Source organism: Brienomyrus brachyistius, chromosome 20, assembly GCF_023856365.1.
Source record: "Brienomyrus brachyistius isolate T26 chromosome 20, BBRACH_0.4, whole genome shotgun sequence".
Lineage (NCBI taxonomy): Eukaryota > Metazoa > Chordata > Actinopteri > Osteoglossiformes > Mormyridae > Brienomyrus > Brienomyrus brachyistius.
In genome coordinates, this window is record NC_064552.1 from 1,350,418 (window position 1) to 1,368,194 (window position 17,777).

At 50.2% G+C, this 17,777-nt stretch overlaps 1 protein-coding gene across 1 annotated transcript in view; it reads left to right on the forward strand.

The window, feature by feature from the left end:
* Positions 1-17,777, forward strand: part of nrg3b (neuregulin 3b) — a 143,281-nt gene that overhangs the window by 103,528 nt on the left and 21,976 nt on the right. The window contains exon 3 of the mRNA XM_048988020.1: positions 13,083-13,156. Within this exon, the coding sequence (XP_048843977.1) occupies positions 13,083-13,156 (74 nt within the window). The remainder of the gene's footprint in view (positions 1-13,082; positions 13,157-17,777) is intronic.

Consider the following 17,777-nt stretch of genomic DNA (forward strand, 5'->3'; position numbering starts at 1 on the left):
GGGAGGAATCATTGTTGCTTGATTTTAAAACCTGTACCAATGGCTCACAGGTTAAAAATATCGTTATTTGCAATAGTTGTTTTGTTTTTGTTGAAGAGTGATAACATTAAATGAGGCATTTCCAGTTACCAAGAGTGCTTCTGATGGTTCTGGGTGTGGGGCTGCTGCATTGGATCCATGTCACATGCAGGAATCATTTACTTTTGTCTTTATTTTGAGATTTCTGTTTGCAATAATGAAAATGTCTGAACTGAATAGTTATATTTGTAAACAGGGAATGAAACCCCGTATTTACATTTCACTTTGACCGCACTGACATCTGACACATGGCTTTGACTTAAAGTTAAACATTTAACACACATAAAACTCTTGGACCCGTCCATCAGACTTGTTCTGGCTTTGGCACTGAGTGGCGTGACATTGGATCAGCATCACTGAGGCACTCAAAGAAAAAAGAAACATATCTATTTTTCAGTCTCTCCCTCCCATAATACCAAGGGGTGCCATGTCATTTAAAATGTGGAGGCTGGTTCAAACTAGGTGAGTGTGCAGATGTCTTAGAGTAATACCCTCTTCTTTATGGCAGCGCACCCCCTCGCAGTCCGGCCTGCTGGGGGCTGCTCTACATCATTCTTCTCTCTCTACACCGGGTGGTCCAGAGATGGCACATTACAGTCAAAATATTAATTGCCCCATTACCTGGAAATGTGTAATGTGAGCTGGCCGCTAGCATGTAATTACGCTGTTCTTCAGAGAGAGGTCACTGACACGACGCGTCTTCTGTGAAAACAAGCCATGGTGTGTCAACATACCTGACGGCTGCGGCAAAGCCTTGTAAAGCGGCGGTGCGTTGGGCCTCCGCGTCAGCACCACCTGCGGTGGCGGCGCTAATGAGCCGGCTAGAGGCAGCGGGCGGTCCTTGACTGCCATCGCCATGGCGACCAGGTGGGGGACACGCCAGGGTGCGGCTCGCGTCTCATTGGCTCAGCTCATCGAAACGCCGCCTCCTTGCACCAACCAGTCCCCGCCCTCCCCCGCCTCCCCCATAGCTGAGAATGTTAAGATTTATGCTTCGCTTGTGAGTATCAGGGTCAGGAATTGAGCCAAGAGGTCAGCAGGCTGGAGTGACATCCCAGGAGGCCACTGGACGATCTGCTGCACTGCCAGCTGGAGATGGAGACATTTAAGCAACACAGCAGCGCCTCTGTGCCGAGTCCTCCTTGAGCTGTTAGCAGAGGTCAGCGCCCTAGCTGAGAGGGGGCTGGAAACCAGTGTCAGTGTCTGTCTGAGGAGCCCTCCCAACTCTCCGAGTCATTCCGCTCACTGGAGCAGACAGCATACCTGGCAGTGCGATCCCACTGCACCTTGCAGCCTCCCACCTTTTCCACCAAACCAAAAGTGCCCTCAAGGATTGGCTTCTATGCTTTATGATTTTGTTTTGTCATCTGGGTCCCGACTCAGCGGCTGCAGTGTGAGCATCGCACCTCTGCTGCCCCCAGAGACTGGGCGTGGCCACTGCATGTAAGGCAGCTCTGCTCTCCCGTCGCAAGTTCCGGAGAGCAGCTTCAGTGTGTGTTTGTTTGTTTTTAGCCTGCAGCCCCCTGACCGTCTCCCAGAGGGAATGACTCCTGACCATTTGAAATAACTGCTTGTTTACCCACAGACTGCAGCTGCAGCTGTTTGTGACAGATAATACCCCAGTATAGCTAATCCCCCAGTCTAGTTAATACCCCATTCAGTCTAATACCCCAGTCTAGTTAATACCCTAGTCTGGTCAATAACCCAGTCTAGCTAATACCCTAGTCTAGTTAATACCCCATTCAGTCTAATACCCCAATCTAGTCAATACCCTAGTCTAATACTCCAGTCTAGCTAATACCCAGTCTGACTAATACCCTAGTCTGATACCCCAGTTTAGCTAATACCCCAGTCTGACTAATATCCCAGTCTAGTTAATACCCCGGTCTGGTTAATAACCCAGTCTAGCTAATACCCCGGTCTGGTTAATACCCCAGCCTAGTTAATGCTCCTACCTGGTTAATAGCCCAGCGTAGTTAATACCCTAGACTTCTAAATACACCAAGCTGTTTGAGACATCAGGTGATACCCCAACCATAAAAGTACCCCAGCCATCTAAAATACCTCGGCCTAGTTAATAGCTCTGCCTGGTTAATACCTCAGCTTAGCTAATACCCCACACTGGTTAATACCCCAGCCTTACAGATACCCCATCATGGAAAAGCTGCAGGAGAATAAAAGCGAGCAGCTCTGCACACCCCTGATTTACTGAGACTGACAGGTACAAAGGTGTGTCTGAGCGAGGCTGTGGTTGCCATGGTGATCCTCCGCGATGCCCACGGACGGTGCAGCCCTCGCTCCCTTCTCAGCCAGCCGGCTGACCTGCTGGCTGCTCTGCCCCCGTGTGGGTATGGGGTCTGACACCACCCCACACTACTTTCTGCAGCCTCCACGTTTCCAAATCTAGGTCACTCTCCACCTCGCCCTGTGGATCCTGTTGGGCTGGGAGATGGTGGCGGTGTTTACAAACGAGCTCGGCAAAGCAGGGATTCTCAGCGAGGGAAACAGCGGGAGAACCCGCAGCATGTGTGGGTTTGAAAGGGAGGCAAGAGAGGTGGAGACAGGAGACGGAGGACGCGATTTCCTCATGTAGTTATGCGTCACATCCATAGCCGCGTGACATGCTAACACGCTCACAGCGCTTTTGCCCGCCTGTCACCTGCCTTCTTTGTCCCAGAATGCTCAGCGGGCGTTAGCATCAACAGCGTCGGTCACGCGGAATCGGAGGTCAGTGTCACGGGGCGTGAAACTCAGGCCAGTAGAACCTGCAGGTCAGGAAGAGGGCTGACGGGTTCCTCGGGGGCGGAAAGGGGGGCGTGTGGGGCCAGCCAGCACTCCCAGAATGAAAACACGCACATCTTGCCAGCGTCACCGGGAACGAGACGCCGTAATGAGCTTGGTGCCTATTTGGCGCTGTTACACCTCCCTAACTGCTGTCTTCCTGAGGAGCTGAGGTAGAGGAAGGGCAGTGAGGCAGCGCGGGGGCATGGGGGCTACATCCCAAGGAGCAGGGACACCTCCCTGGACGGGACCTTCTGTGACGCTGCAGACAGCAGCAGGGCGATGCACGTCGTGCAGTGGAGAAGGGGACCCAAGCGGCACCAACGAGCTTCTGGACAGCACTGCGGGGGCTCGCCGACAGAAAACCTCAATCCTCTCAGATCCCTGACATGTGGAGTCTCTGCGAAGGGAGGGGGGCTGCAGGTCACATGTTCAAGGGGACAGGCAGCAGATGAGCCAGGCGGGCAGGTGGCAGACTGGGGGGGTCTGTGTCTGTTTGTTGGTAATGTTTGAAATGTTTTTGTGACTAGTTTGTTGATTTATCTATGTACATAGTTATTTATTTAAACATCTGTGTCGTACTTTGGCAACCCGAAAACGGCTTCCAGAGCGTGAATGCGAATCTGAGGGAGAGAGAGGGAGGAGCGACGGAGAGTGAGAGAGAAAAAGAGAGAGATGGAGACAGCAGGGAGTGAGAAAAAGAGGGATGAGGGAGGGAGAGAGAAAGAGAGAGAGATGGCAGGGAGAGAGAGACAGCTGGGCAGAGGTGTAGGTGGGGCACGGGGGGGCTGTAACGCATGCAGCACAGCCATCAGAATGTGACGTTTGAAAGTATCAACCAGCCTTGTGGAAATGAGGTGAGGGGGGGCACACTGTCACCATGGCTACAGGACCTGGGACAGAACCGCAGTGGAAAAAGGCATACTGAATCCCAGTGGGACACCCCAGAGGCAAGAAGCAGAGGCACCAAGAGCGCAGGCAGGCCAGCTAGAGGAGCCCGGAAAATTCTCTGTCAGTGGGCTGTCCCACTGGGAGAGGGACACAGAGCCACCCTGAGCTCCCAGTATGTATCTCACTGTCACTGGTTTACAGGGCCACAGAAACTGGGCTGTCCCACTGGCAGAGGGACACAGAGCCACCCTGAGCTCCCAGTATGTATCTCACTGTCACTGGTTTACAGGGCCACAGAAACTGGGCTGTCCCACTGGCAGAGGGACACAGAGCCACCCTGAGCTCCCAGTATGTATCTCACTGTCACCGGTTTACAGGACCACAGAAACTGGGCTGTCCCACTGGCAGAGAGACACAGAGCCACCCTGAGCTCCCAGTATGTATCTCACTGTCACTGGTTTACAGGGCCACAGAAACTGGGCTGTCTCACTGGGAGAGGGACACAGAGCCACCCTGAACTCCCAGTATATATCTCACGGTCACCGGTTTACAGGACCACAGAAACTGGGCTGTCCCACTGGGAGAAGGACACAGAGCCACCCTGAACTCCCAGTATATATCTCACTGTCACTGGTTTACAGGACCACAGAAACTGGGCTGTCCCACTGGGAGAGGGACACAGAGCCACCCTGAGCTCCCAGTATGTATCTCACTGTCACTGGTTTACAGGACCACAGAAACTGGGCTGTCCCACTGGGACAGGGACACAGAGCCACCCTGAGCTCCCAGTATGTATCTCACTGTCACTGGTTTACAGGACCACAGAAACTGGGTTGTCTTACTGCGAGGGTTAGGGGTTCAGTGTTCATACGCAGACATCTGACTGCTTGTGGTGGACATTTGATAGGAACTCTGCGGTGGCAGTGGGGGCTCATGATGAAGGGAGCTGACTGTGCTCAGGACTTCAGGAGGGACAGGAAAGGCGGCGGGGGGCGGTCAAGGAAGGGGGGGGTCAGGAGGTTGCCTGTTATTGGCACACGCTCACACAAGCGGGACAGTGGGTGAGCAGTTTATGCGTGACGTCTGTTATGCGATGTAATTAACGTGTTTTGTCATTCGTCACAATAAGCATATGATGCATTAGATATACACCGAGTGTGCAGGACGCCACCATCATCATAATTAGCGGGAAATGCATGAAGGATTTAGACTGAAACAGCTGCTTCCTAACGAAGGAGGCGTCTGTATATCGCCACAGTGACCACTCACAAAATCCTCCCGTCACAATCCTCATTAATTCCAAACACGCTGCACTCCAGCTTCACTTAATTACAAACTGGTTAAATCAGCACCTCACTTAATTACAAACCGGTTAAATCAGCGCCTCACTTAATAACAAATGGGTAACCTCGCGTAATTAGAAAATAGTTCCATCTATCCATGCATCTTCTAACATCATATCCTGGTCCAGTTGGCAGGTGGTTGGAGCCTTTCCTGGGCAGTAGGAGGCGCCAGGCTAGACAGGGAGCCAATGAGAATGTTGCTGTGTTACTTAATTCCCAGCTGGTGATGTTACAGCACTTTGATCTAGTTAAACAGCAGAGGTGTTGTCTCACAGGCCACGCCTTTTTTCCGCCGCACAGGGCTCTTTGCCATAGGCCGTTCCATCGCCACCTGGCACTGAGCCACCCCACTGATGTCCAGCTGGCGTTTCCATGGTACGTGTGAATAGCCTGGTCCTAATGAAGCATAGCAACGAGCTCCTCAGCTGACGGCCCATCGCCGTGATGGATAGCGACAGGCTTGGCGGCCTGGCCTCTCCACAGCGACGTCACGGGCCTCCCATGACCCCTTCCAGGGAAAGGCGCCAGTGACCGCTCCCCTCCCTCCGTCACTGCATCTCGCCGAGGAATCTGGGAGCATGGCATCCAGTGTGTGCCGGTCACGACGCAGACGACTGTCGTGCCTCGGACTGTGATATTTCTGGAGGCTGAGCTCAAGGTGCAGCAATCTCACACTTTATTAAGTGGCAATAAAAAAGTTTGTTGTCTTCGAGTCAGGAGAAATTTCTGTGGCGTCACACTGTCTGAATCTCCTTTATGGTCCACTGAGGGCTCACCCTGACCAGCCTGGAACGGAGACTGAGAAACCCAATTTGATCCTGGATCATTTTTGTGAGCTGGGTTTGGAGGCGGAGTTTGTGGGTTAGGGTTGTGAGCTGGGTTTGGAGGCGGAGTTTGTGGGTTAGGGTTGTGAGCTGGGTTTAATTACCATCCAAACCATAGTCTCACCATCACACAGCTGTTACCTGCACAATATGTAGAGTCCCTGTCTGTCCTACAGCTGTTTCAAACCGTATAGCACCTGGAGAGAAAGCTGGAATATCAAGTATTCCGGCCCTCGCAGCTTTGCATGCATATGGGTACTTTTTCACTGGCTTCCAGGCAAATTTATTCCAACTGAAACCGAATCTAGGATTTTGTAATGCATGCCGACCTCTTTAAATAGCTTCTGTGAAACATAAGGCTGGGAAGTGAAATGTGAGTGTTAATGTGACAGCTAGAGATGGAGTCCGGGCAGGAACGGCTGCTTCCGGACGCTGTCGAGCTTAGCAAACATGTGGCCGGAATTTTCTGAACAGTATCGACTGGTTTCAGAAGCAGTGGTTGAGGATTCCAGGTATACATCGATCAGCCATAACATTAAAACCACTGACAGGTGAAAATCACTGATTATCTTGTTACGATGGAATCTGTGAAGGGTGTTATATACTAGGCCAGGGAACAGTCAGTTCTTGAAGTTGATCTGTTGGAATCAGGAAAATGTGCAAGGATAAGGATCTGATCGACTATGACAAGGGCCAAACTGTGGTGGCAAGATGACAGTCAGAGCATCTCCGAAACTTCAGGTCTTGTGGTGTGTTCCTGGTATGCAGTGGTCAGTTTCTGCAAAAAGTGCTTCAATGAAGGTCAACTGGTGAACTGGCAATGAGGTTATGGGCGCCCAAGGCTCACTGATGTGCGAGTACTAGCCAGTCTGGTCTGATCCCACAGAAGAGCTACTGCCAGCTATGATGGAATGGTGTCAGAACACACAGTGTATCACAGCCTGCTGCATATAGCGCAGTGTAGCCGCAGACCGGTCAGAGTGCCCATGCTGAGCCCTGCCCACCGTTGAAAGCACCTACAATGGGCAGGTGGGCATCAGAACTGGACCATGGAGCAATGGAAGAAGGTGGCCTGGTCTGATGAGTTGGGCGCATGTGCATCATATACCTGGGGAAGAGATGGCAGCAGGATGCATTATGGGAAGTACACAAGGCGGCAGAGGCTGTGTGATGCTCTTCATGGATCGCCCACACCCTCTCTTCATGGATCGCCCACACCTTCTCTTCATGGATCGCCCACGCCCTCTCTTCATGTATCTCTTTTAGCTCTCTTTATGGATCACCCACACCAGTCCTTCATGGATCGCCCACACCCTCTCTTCATGGATCGCCCACACCCTTGTTTCATGAATCACCCACACCCTCTCTTCATGGATCGCCCACACCCTCTCTTCATGAATCACCCACACCCTCTCTTCATGAATCACCCACACCCTCTCTTCATGGATCGCCCACACCCTCTCTTCATGGATCGCCCACGCCCTCTCTTCATGGATCGCCCACACCTTCTCTTCATGGATCGCCCACACCCTCTCTTCATGGATCGCCCACGCCCTCTCTTCATGGATCGCCCACACCTTCTCTTCATGGATCGCCCACACCTTCTCTTCATGGATCGCCCACACCCTCTCTTCATGGATCGCCCACGCCCTCTCTTCATGGATTGCCCACACCTTCTCTTCATGGATCGCCCACACCCTCTCTTCATGGATCGCCCCCACCCTCTCTTCATGGATCGCCCACACCCTTGTTTCATGAATCACCCACACCTTCTCTTCTTGGATCGCCCCCACCCTCTCTTCATGGATCGCCCCCACCCTCTCTTAATGGATCGCCCACACCCTCTCTTCATGGATCGCCCACACCTTCTCTTCATGGATCACCCAGACCCTCTCTTCATGAAGTTGGAGAGGTCCCGTTTAACGTCAGCAGGCTGCCCAGCCTTACTCATGGCCCCCAGAGGCTACCTGTGTTTGTTGTGGAGTATTTTAGCTCTGTACGGTAGCTGCTGGTAACGGGTCATGGTGACCTTCCGGAAAGGTCAGTCCCATGCAGTTCTCTGAGGCGGTGCAGTTCGCCTCCCACTGGTGGCCCAGTTGGGCCTCTCATCTTCTTCTGTTCCTGCTCTTTCCATCACACTCTCTGTGTTACAGCTAATTGGCAGCACTTCAGTGGACCTGGACCTTGAAAGCAGGGTGTGTCGAGGCGAGAGTGCAGATGTATGTGGGTGTATGTGTGTGTTTTATATTAGTGTGATAAGTGTGTTTTCTGACCAGTTTGCGGGCTCCATCCACCTTGTAGTATCGGATCTCATCTTTGAGCATACTGCAGAAGACCTCATGTTTCTTGGAAATGCTTTGCAAGTGTTTTCCCAGAGGAGGACAGAATTGCAAATTAGCTCAGCAAAAAAAGAGAGCAGGAAGAGAACAGGAAAGACCTGTGGCCTGGGACTGTGTCTGCCATCAGAGAGCACTCCTGTGCTGTTCCGGTCCATGTGGGAGGCTCTTGGGGTGTCAGATACAGGAGACAGGCCTATGGAACACAGGCGCTACTGCAGCTGGACCTTCGGATTTCTGTGTTTGGAATATGAACTGGAATTAGTAAAAAGGCTCCATTTTGAAATTGAAAGGCTCCACTGCATTTGGAATATCTGCTCCACTGTGTTTGGAACTTGGGCTCCACTGCATTTGGAATATCTGCTCCACTGCGTTTGGAACTTGGGCTCCACTGAGTTTGGAATGTCCGCTGTACTGCATCTTGAAACGTGGGCTTCACCGTATTTGGATTGCCTGCTCCACTGCATTTACAACTTGGGCGCTACTGCGTTTGGAATGTCTGCCTCACTTCACTTTGGAACACAGGCTTCACTTTGCCTTCCCAGAGCTACAATGTGTGTTACAGCTCTTGCTGGAACAAAACACGGGATCCAGATTCATTAACTCAATGAAATATTCTCTAAGGAATACAAATGGCTGATGCAGGATGATGGTTTTGAATTTTCAAAGAAGAAAAATGATATGATTAATTGTACCACTTCATCTCTGTCGCCTGCAAATTTAAATGTGAACTGAAATGTGTGACATTATTAGAGTATAAACTATCATGGCAAAAGTGAGACCCCCCCAGCCCCGTCCCCATCATAAAACATACTGATTGTCAATTCTAGGTAATAATTCTGTACAGCTGAATTACACTGCTGATAATCATAATTACCTATTATGAGAAAGAGCCTGTAAAGAGCCCACAGAGGGAGTGTGATCTGCTGCCTCCCCTCCCCCATCGCATCCACTGGCTGATCCACTGGCTGCTTTATTAGCCAGTATAAAAACTGTATAAAAGAATCCACTGTTTGATCCACATGCTGATCCAAGCTCTAACCCTTGGATACGTTCTATACATAGTCTGCATATTGCCTTCGAAACCACTGATCCCAGATCCCAGCTCCTCCAATCAGCCAATCACGTGGCTCCTCCAAACAGCCAATCACAGAGAAGAGTGTGAGAGACTGAAATGTCCTGCTGGCTGCAGCTCTGTGTTTGATAACACCTGGTTACTGAGAGAGGTCACAGGAGAATGGCCAGACTCGGTAAGGCCAACAGGAAGTGCAGAAATAACTGCTCAGCGCAACATCGGTGCACAGGAAGGCGTCTTCCAACAGTTCTGTGAACAAAAAAGGGTCCTAGCCAGTAGTAGTTGGGTGCCAACATTGCATATAGTATTTACACCATACTATATAACATGTTTTTTTTTTTTTTTTTATCTTTTAACTCCCCCCCACGACCCAATAGGATAAGGGGTTTGGAAAATGGATGGATGGATGGATCTTTTAACTCAGTGCTTTAGCTTAAAGCCAGACGCCCATAGAGTAATGCTGGAAACGCAGAGAACATTCCACTGGCCGTCTCAGTGTTTTAGCACCAATATAACACAGCCGGAGGAGGAAGGCGCGGGAACGAGAGGTAATGAGAGAGTGCAAAGAGCCTCACTCTGCCCTGGGTGGTGGGAATGGAGGACAGGAGAAGGAGCTGCTATGTCATGTGACTGCCGACGCTAACAGGGTTACGCTAAATGACAGACAGATGGCTGATTGGATGCACTACGTCTGAGAGAACCCAATGCAAAGCCAGCAAACAGACGAGAGAAAGACTCAAAAAGGGGACATCAGAGCGCCCCCATAAGACCGCTTACTGAACTACAATCCTTAAGAACTTTGAGCTCAATCAATCGCCTGGGACTATAATGACCTCAGAAAATGCCCTGTTTGATAAAAAGGACTGAAATATTCATTAGGAAGATAAGATGCCCCTGGTCAGAGGATGAGGGGCGAGATGCGGGGATAAAGATCACAGTTAAACCAGATGTTGTCTTGGCTGTGGAGGCTCACGTCCAAAACCTGGGAGCTAAGCAAAGTAATGTGCTCCATCCCAGAAGTGTCTTCTAAATGTCAGCAATGAGAAATCAGCATCCATTTGGCGGCATGGCCTCTCCTGCCCCAGAAAACACGTCGAATTCCGCTTTTGGAAACCGTTTATTCTTAACAGCCCGCTTTGGCCAACATCTCATGGCTGGATTGCACTTAATGGGAACAGCCCACGAGTCCGGGGTCAGCAGTGAAAGTGCAGCGCACCGTATGGCACTGAATCTGCCGCCTTTCACCGTTAAGCTGCTGCCGTGACCTTTTTCATTGTGTGAACCAAGAAGTGAAGGGGGATCTTCTTCAGTGAACAGCGGCTCCTGTGGCAGCCGAGGTTTTATCAGCGGGGAAATCAGCAGAGGAAGGCTTCATTAAAAGCCATGCCAGTCCCTGTGCCACCACGCACCATCAGATTAACCCCAAGCTGTATTAAAGGCATGGTTTGGAAATAATGCCTAACATGATATGACAGCTTAGCAGGATTATTTCTTATCACACACGCCCTGAAAGAGACAAGGAGATGATAGTTCAGTGGATAAGATGTTAAATACCACAGGGATGGGCTGAACCATTCAAAGCTGCCATTCAATTACCTCGGCGCTGGAGAAGAATGCTGCTCGTGTTTAACGCCTCATAACCATGGAGGAATCCTCGGGCTGATAATTAGTTAATGGTGGCGATGCTGGTCAGGACCATGTGATGGGGGAGAGGGTCTGGGGGCGGGGTTAATGAGGGATTGCTCGTTAGGATTAATGGGGATTGGAACGGAAGGGGTCGAGACAGCACTAATCGTGCATATGAGGAATAAAGAGAAGTGTTGAGGGAGACATGGAGGATGGAGGGAAGCAGAGGGAAGTGGGCTTGAGCAAATGTGTCGGGGCAGAAAGGATGAGGGCTTTGTTTATGGTTGAAGGCAAAGAGGGGGAGAGACGCGAGACGCAGACACACACACACCCCCCCCCCCCCACCTCACACATCAGATCGTGTGACTCACACCCAGCTCCACCGAGGCTCTCAAGAGCATCACATGATGCTAGAGGCTAATCACATGCCACCTGTCACATGACATGTAGGTAAGCAGCCTGCCTGTACGCGGATTACAGCCGACGGCAGTTTTGGCACTGGCATGGTACGGAGTACATCTCCATTCCTTCTTTGGGCATTTTGCAGAACACCTACGTGTGAGTCACAGCTCACAGGAGCTAAAAAAAAACTTTCTTCAAAGACATCGCAGTCACACATAACATCTGCTGTCCGGTAACAAGGATGCGCCCAATACCGAGTTCTAATGAGCTTTCAGTCTGCTGTGCTGTTCGAGGCACGACTGGATAATCAGTCACAGAAAGGTAAGGACACAGTAGTCTGTAACCACACCTCTGCCACAGTCCTGTATCCAATGTGAAACTGGGGCTAGTGTTGCCTCATAGGATGATTATTGGTCACGCTTTCTGACCTGACCCTGTATCCAGTGGGAGACCAGGACAGGTTTGACCTCACAGGATGATCAATGGCCATGCCTCCTGACCTCACGCTGTAGCAAATAGGACAAAACTGCAGTGGTTATGGAAATAAAACTAGTGTACAAAGCCTAGTTTCTGCTGGACTGAGCTATGGGCATGCAGTGATTTTACACTGATGGAGAGAACAGCATGCATGCAGACATGCACACAGAGAGAGCAGCTTGTAGACAGAGAGAGTGAGAGAGCAGCAGACTGGCTGGCCAGCAGAGAGAGAGAGAGAGCAGCAGACCGGCTGGCCAGCAGAGAGAGAGAGAAGCATGCAAACAAGTTGAGAGATAACAGATAGGCAAAGAGAGAGAACAGACAGGCAGGCCAGCAAAGAGACAGAGAGAGCAGCACGCAGATAGGCAGACAGAGAGAGCAGCACGCAGATAGGCAGACAGAGAGAGCAGCACGCAGATAGGCAGACAGAGAGAGCAGCACACAGATAGGCAGACAGAGAGAGCAGCACGCAGATAGGAAGACAGAGAGAGCAGCATGCAGATAGGCAGACATAGAGAGCAGCACACAGATAGGCAGACAGAGAGAGCAGCACACAGATAGGCAGACAGAGAGAGCAGCACACAGATAGGCAGAGAGAGCAGTTTGCAGATAGGCAGACAGAGAGAGCAGCACGCAGATAGGCAGAGAGAGCAGCACACAGACAGGCAGAAAGAGGGAGCAGCATTCAGGCAGGCAGAGATAGCAGCACACAAACACACACACACTCACTCACAGGCTCCCAGCTTAATGAGAGCCACCCCCCCATGATGCATCAGGACTCTCTTTTCATTCCGTCACCATTGGGCAGGGGGGTGTTTAGTATTCCAGTCCTTAGCTCAGAGACTCGGCTTTTGGGGTCCGCTAATTGACCAGAGATACCGGCACATGAAAAATACATGATTAAAAAAACCTTGCTGTTTGCTTCCTGTTCCCAAATCCTGCTATGTCTGAGTGGGAAGTGAGTCTGTACAATCCCTGCATGCTGGTCACTTGGTGCTATTTGCTGCAGGATTGCGATGTTGGAGTATGCAATGTGATTTGCATAACTGATGTACTGTGACTCTGCGTATGCAGTCGCATGTGATGTACATGCAAACACAGATTACGCTGTGATGTTTAATGTCATTTACGCAGTGATGCTATCCTGCAGTGGCCACGCCTTCTCGTCCAAGAACCGCTGCTTGTTTCCTGTTGGCGGCGCAGGCTGTGTGTTCTGTGATCTCTCATATTTCCTTTTATTTCCCTGTAGGTGTAAGGAGGGATATCAAGGTGTCCGTTGCGACCAGTTTCTTCCCAAGACCGACTCCATCCTGTCTGATCCAAGTAGGTACCGGTGACTCGCAAACAGCCAGCCTGTAAATGCCACTTTTTACGTCTGACATCCTGCTCCTGGCAGAAAGATATACTGTTATTCTTCTTGCAGCTGGCATATAAAGCACTGCAAAAAAGAATAATATATGTAACGGCAAATTACAGTGCCTTGCAAAAGTGTTGAATCCCCCTAAAAATGAGAGACATTCCTTCTGTCAGTATTTTCATTGCAAATTCAAAGTCTCTCACAGTCAAAATCAATTATTTGTCATGAAATCATTCAACAGGAATTCAACAGGAGGAATATGTAACTGAGGCAAATCTGATCGTTTGAAGCGGGCTCCAGTGATTTTGCAGGCCACTGCATGTGTCTGACACCCCTCCCTTACTGAACACAAGGTGCCCCTGAGCTGTGTCGGTGTGAGGACCCGCCCCTTTGCGAGTGAGCAAGGAGGCGAAGCGGCCCCCAGAACAGCCTGTGCTGCTCTGCTCTTCCATCTGCCTCCAGCTTTTTCTCCATCCCCCCTGTATTTATGGGATGACAGGGGAATGGGTGAACCTCAAGGCAGGAATGTGGATCACAACAATGTTGGTTAATGCAAGCTTCAGGGTGGTGCCGTGGTGCCATTGACGGAAGCCCAGCGTGTTACCAGAAGGCTGTGGGTTCTGATCCTGGGAGCTGAGGGAGCAGGGCCTTTGCCGGAATGGACTCCTTACCCGACTTTGGCAGTTAGATGATGGATGCAGGAATGAGTGTCCTTTTTACGGTCTTCATGCCTGCAGATATTTTCACCCATGTCTTTGAAACTCAGCTATGTTCAGCTGCCTGTCCAGCACATCATTGGACAGTCATGGTGGTTGGTACAAGTAACATGGAAGCCCCCTGCTGGGCAGATTGCACACTTACTGTTCAGTCTGCCTCTGCATCCAGGTCCCTCATGAACTCATTATGCTTCATTTGGTAGCTACAATCCAGGTTACATTATACCTATATGTTTGATATATGAAGCTGGGTGTTACTCTGAAGGTGATTTTGGCTTAAGGGCTGAAGCTGATTGTTACTATGAAGGTGGTTATGGTTTAGGGACTGAAGCTGGTTGTTACTCTGAAAGTGGTTATGATTTAGGGACTGAAGCTGATTGTTTATCTAAAGGTGGATATTGCCTAGGGACTGAAGCTGGTTGTTACTCTGAAGGTGGCTATGGCCTAGGTGCTGAAGCTGGTTCTTACTCTGAAGGTGGCTATGGCCTAGGTGCTGAAGCTGGTTGTTACTCTGAAGGTGGTTATGGCCTAGGTGCTGAAGCTGGTTGTTACTCTGAAGGTGGCTATGGCCTAGGTGCTGAAGCTGGTTGTTACTCTGAAGGTGGCTATGGCCTAGGTGCTAAAGCTGGTTGTTACTCTGAAGGTTTTGAAGCTGGTTGTGATTTGGCATGGATGATGCTGCAGGGTGACATCGCCTCTTCTTGTGGAGTGACACTGATGCTGGTCATGATGGTGCTCACACAGCTCTGCTGTGTCAGGAGTCGCCGTGGACGGCCCTGCCCGTCTTTCTGTATCTCAGAGTGCCCTTCCTTACCCTCTGAATGCGCCTTAAATGTGCACACTGCCAGTACTTTATGGCACTGCGCCACTGAAGCTCAGCTTTCCATCACACTCGGGTATCATTCAATAAAGCCATTCTGTTCATGATGACTGAAGCGGCACGCTGGCAGCTAGCCGTGCTTATGCACGCCCCCCGCCCCCCCGCTCACATTGCACCCCCGCATTAGGTGTGGGAAGGTTGGGCTTCCTCTCAGCACGCTGGAGCGCCGGCTACCTTCTTCAAAGTGACAGCATAGTTGTTCTGCACATCACTTTGTCACCATAAATTAGTAAGCGGAAAGGAATCTCTGAAATGTAGTGACAGGTCTGTTATACCGATGAATCAAAAGGTTGCCCCCCCCCAGCACCACCCAGTGGATGGAGGTAATAACCATCTGAAGCAGGGCACTGGAACCAGCTGAGCTAAGCTAGGGTGTAGAGCCCGTCTGCAATGAAGCTGCAGCTTTGGTGAACATGCCGAAATGTGTCTGTTTTACTAAAAGACCATCTGTCAGTGTCCTGGTCATAGAGCAGCTTGTAAGTCTAATCGGGCCTTTCTTAATCAATCAAGCAGCCAATCAATCACCCTATCAAAGGGTGCCTTGTCACATACACAGTTATCCTCTGAGGCGTGTGCAGTGCAATGCTTGCCTGCCTAGACTGTTCAATAGGGAACATGACTATAAACAGCCGTAAGCATAAGGGTGCGTTTTCTCTTCTGTTATTATGGGAGCCTCGAATTTTACCAGTAATCCTGTGAATTCACATTGCTGTTCGCTCAGTGCACTGTGGCAGGGTAACTTCACAACTGCAGAGGACAGCTTAAGCCTGTGTCTGTGTCTCTCTGTTTCCAAGCACCTCTCCCACAGCAGGGGTATCGCATGTGCAGGAGTGTGTGTGTGTGTGTGTGTGTATCTACAGTGTACGTACAGCATGTGTGTATATGTGCGCATATAGTGTGTGTGTACATTATCTGTGTACAGTATATGTACGGTGTGTTTCTATAGTGCATGTTTGTGTGCATACAGTGTGTTTACAGTGTGTGTGTACAATGTATTTAAAATGTGTGTGTACAATGTGTGTTTGTGTGTACAATGTATGTGCAGTGCGTGTGCAGTGCGTGTGTGCTGTGTGTGTTTGTATACAGTGTTTGTGTTCAGTGTATGTGCAGTGTAATTATATACAGTGCATGAGTGTGTGTGTGTCCACATGTACAAAAAGGCAGATAGATAGAGAGAATATATGAGGACACTGAGTTTGGTTGTCAGTAGTGATGCTGTTATGTGATGTAAGTGACACTCCCACGCAGTTCATTAACGCAGCATGTGGGGAGATGTTGCTTTCCGGAAGTTTCCCAAAGCTCCTGGGCCAGGCCAGTCTCCACCTCCACTGCCCACACACGGCTGCCGATGGGATGCGGCTGATCAGCCCGCAGCGTGAGCGTGCCACACGCGGCTGTCGCCGTCCCAATCCCGTGGAAACGGCCATGTTGGCGGAATGCTAATGCTAAGGAGCGAAACAGAGTGGGGGGGGGAGACGGAGTTGCTGATTGGAGTACGGCTGCGCATGCTGTAATGGGGGTGCCACCCGCTGTGCGCTAATGGGAAGATTACACATCTCTGCCACTGCTGGTACTCGAGGCGCGTCCGGCCCCAAAGCTGCATTCGCTCCGGCGCACTCATTGAACACGCTCACTGAACACGCTCACTGAACACGCTCACTGAACACGCCCTGGCTCATTCATGTGCCGTGACCAGAGCAGCCTCTGGGGATGAGCGAGCATGTGTGTGAATGTGTGCGTATGTGTGTGTGTGTGTGTGTGTGTGTGTGTGAGAGAGAGAGAGAGTATGGTCGTGTATATATATTATGTTATAATCCTCACAATGTAATAAAAACCTGTAAATTTTGACATTGTGGGGACTATTTTATAAAAAATATGTGGCTGCAATCGAAAAGCTAAAACTACCAAAAATCTTGTATTTTGTTTGGTTACTTTTGATTAAGGTTAAGGCTGGGTATACCTGACCAGGTTGTCATAGCTGGGATTAGGGTTTTGCCCTTAGAAATGAATGGATGGTCCCCACAAAGATATAATTACAAACTTGTGTGTGTGTGTGTGCGTGCGCGCAGGTGTCTGTGTGTGTCCATGTCTGAGGGAGTCTATCTGTATGTGTGTGTGTCGGTGTGTGTGAGAGTGTATCTGTATGTGTGTGTGTGTCGGTGTGTGAGAGTGTATCTGTATGCATGTGTGTGTGTGAGAGAGTGTATCTGTATGTGTGTGTGTGTCGGTGTGTGAGAGTGTATCTGTATGCATGTGTGTGTGTGAGAGAGTATATCTGTGTGTGTGTGTGTGTGTGTGTGTGTCGGTGTGTGTGAGAGTGTATCTGTATGTGTGTGTGTGTCGGTGTGTGTGAGAGTGTATCGGCATGCATGTGTATGTGTGTGTGTGTGTGTGTGTGTGTGTGTGTGTGTGTGTGTGTGTGTGTGTGTCCATGTGAAGGTCTCTGGGAACATACTATAATGCCATAATGGCATCTGCTTGCACATGTGATGACCAACATGTCCATAAATGGGTAGCTGGTGGTGACTGTTTGGGGAGTGCTGAACACTGGGGGGCTGCCCTGGTATCCATGACAACATCACAGGGAAGCGGGTTCAAGTCACACCTTAACCGTGCCCTTGCATTAGCGAAGCACATCATTATCATATGCCCAGCCATGCTTAGAATAGCTAACCTTACTTTAGCGTTAGACTCACCTGTTCCAAGAATTTTTCTACTAACCTGATTTTTCTTTGACTGCTCTTGTGTTGCATTCAATTTGGCTGAGCACACCTCAACGCAAAGAACCATAACCTTTGGCTGAGCACACCTTAACACAGCACACCTTAACGCAAAGAACCATAACCTTTGGCTGAGCACACCTTAACACAGCACACCTTAACCTTTGGGAGACCACAGCTAAACACAGCACATCGTAACCTTTGGCATAGCCCACCTTAACGCAGATCAACATAACCTTTGGCAGAACACACCTTAACACAGCACACCATA